This window comes from Lactuca serriola, chromosome 4 (genome assembly GCF_051521515.1).
Source record: "Lactuca serriola cultivar US96UC23 chromosome 4, Lser_US96UC23_V15, whole genome shotgun sequence".
Lineage (NCBI taxonomy): Eukaryota > Viridiplantae > Streptophyta > Magnoliopsida > Asterales > Asteraceae > Lactuca > Lactuca serriola.
In genome coordinates, this window is record NC_136411.1 from 372,163,711 (window position 1) to 372,165,981 (window position 2,271).

The 2,271-nt window shown below is 28.4% G+C and overlaps 1 protein-coding gene across 1 annotated transcript; it reads left to right on the forward strand.

Moving 5' to 3' along the window:
• The first annotated feature begins 887 nt into the window (after positions 1 to 887).
• Positions 888 to 1,733, forward strand: LOC145100768 (uncharacterized). The gene is made up of 3 exons (XM_079037908.1): positions 888 to 1,005; positions 1,125 to 1,213; positions 1,398 to 1,733. Exons 1-3 carry the CDS (start codon positions 982 to 984, stop codon positions 1,543 to 1,545), a joined length of 261 nt encoding a protein of 86 aa, XP_078894034.1. The 5' UTR covers positions 888 to 981; the 3' UTR covers positions 1,546 to 1,733.
• Positions 1,734 to 2,271: the final 538 nt, after the last annotated feature.

Sequence of the window (2,271 nt, forward strand, 5' to 3'; positions counted from 1 at the left end):
TGTTATAATTAACCCGTTTAGTACATACTAAACACATAATTTTTATTTATTTATTTTTTGCATTTTTTTTTCTGATAATTTTCACTTATTTCAATTTCAAATTCAAATAATTTTTTTTAATCGTTCGTACTTAACATTTTGTTTTAATCAATCCGTATAATATACGGGTCTCACAACTAGTATATATATATATATATATATATATATATATATATATATATATTGGTAAAATGAATTAAAATCACCAATTTCACAAATATTCCAATTGAAAATATAAAACATATAAAGAGAAATACCAAGAGTCTTCGGAGGTATTCTGTTTTCTAGTTTTTAGATAAAACAAAAATTTTCAAATCTAAGTAGTGTTCAACAAACTCTTTTATAATTTTGCATATTAACATAATTACGTTTGTTTGTTTGTTTGTTTTTATTTATTTAAATCAATAGTGTGTTTTAGATAAGATATATTATTTTATTTTATATATATTAAAAGCTTTCGGTTATTTTTATCAAACATTCATATAAAAATTTAAACTATAACTTATTACAACTTCCAATTAACAACTACTAGTTTCTAACTAGTTTTGTTGAATGCTTAGTATTAATTTTTTTTATTTATTTATATTTATTTATTTATTATTATTATTTTTTGTAATGTTTTACACTATAACAAAAAATTGTTAGTGATGTACCCTCGTCGAAAATTCTAAATCCGCCACTAAATCGATAGGTATCGACTAAATCAAAGTAAACTAATTTAACCTATGACTATAAAATAATGTTTTAAATAACAAAATTCACAAACCCAAATCTGTTGGCTAATTTCAACTTTGTAGTCAAACCCAATGACTTTCTCAATGTATAAATACATGCCAGTATGTTATTTTCTCTCACATCTAATTTCTTGTGAGTCAATCACTAAATTCTACACATATTTTCTTAAAGTTGTCGAGTTTGAAGAGTAGCAAAAGTTCTTCAAAAATGCCACGATGGGTGAGACCAGAGGTAATATGATTATTCTTATCTTTCTAACTAAATTTATAAATACTATTATTGCTGATTTTGTAATAAAAAGTTAATATTCCTATCCTTTTAACGATATTTGACATGACATATTGACATAGGTTTATCCTTTGATGGCTGCGATGACGTTTGTGACAGGCATGTGTGTTTTTCAACTTACGAGAAATGTTGTCATGAACCCTGATGTGAGGTATTGGTTTTATGTTTTTTAACATCAAAATTAGATAAAGAAAGGAACATTTGTATCATTATTTAATTCATAAGACTAAAGGTCATTGGTGACTTGTGGCGTTTTAAAAGTAACTGATAATAACCACATGAACAAAGTTTTGTACTTTGCACCTTTTGGGATTAATTGTGGTATGATGGTATAGGGTGAATAAGGCTCATCGTACGACAGCTGTGCTCGAAAATCAAGACGAGGGTAAAAAATATGCAGAACATGGTCTACGAAGGTTTTTACGTACAAGGCCACCGGAGGTCATGCCAAGTGTTAACTCATTCTTCTCTGATACCAAATAGACATCGATTCAACTTCCTTCATAGCTAAAAATTGTTGTGGATTATTTTGTCACTATTGATATGTATTTTATTGCTATATTTGTGTATTTCCATTGTGAGTCATGAGATTTAGCCTTGTAATGTGTGATGATGTTGTGTTGTATAAACTTGATGATTTAATACTTAATTGATTATTAAACTTGATTGAAGGAGATGGGGAGAGGAAGAGACCTTGTTTGCAAGCCAAAACATTCTTTCATTTTGCACAACATACTTTCTTTTCACCCATTTCACCTCCCAAAAGATGGTATGTCATATTCTCCAAGCACTTGAAGAACGGATTCCAGACTTCCTAACACCAATTTTGAAAGTGTAATTATTCTTTTAATGGATACCATTTTAAATTTTCAATCACAAAGTTCATTTGTAAAATGTTCAATAATAATATTCCTATCCTTCCATCCATGACATATTAGTTCCAACCGGAAGCCCAAGGTATAACCACAAAACTTTAGCGGTCAACATCCCACAATCAGTACCAAGGGCGGAGCCACCCTAGGACCAGGATAGGCCCAGACCCCCTTCATTTTTCATTTTTTTAAGTTATTTAAAAAATTATGTTTATTTCGATTGACATCAGGAATTTGTTTCTAAAGTTACATGTTGGCCTACTCAATTTAAAAGTTAAATTCTTTTAGTAATTTAGTTTTTAAATTTCGCATATTTTACACCTTAAATTTTATAAAT

Coding starts and splice junctions, on each gene's coding strand:
- LOC145100768 (XM_079037908.1), top strand. CDS start 982: ATGCCACGATGGGTGAGACCAGAG. Junction 1,006..1,124: donor CACGATGGGTGAGACCAGAG/GTAATATGATTA, acceptor ATATTGACATAG/GTTTATCCTTTGATGGCTGC. Junction 1,214..1,397: donor GTCATGAACCCTGATGTGAG/GTATTGGTTTTA, acceptor ATGATGGTATAG/GGTGAATAAGGCTCATCGTA.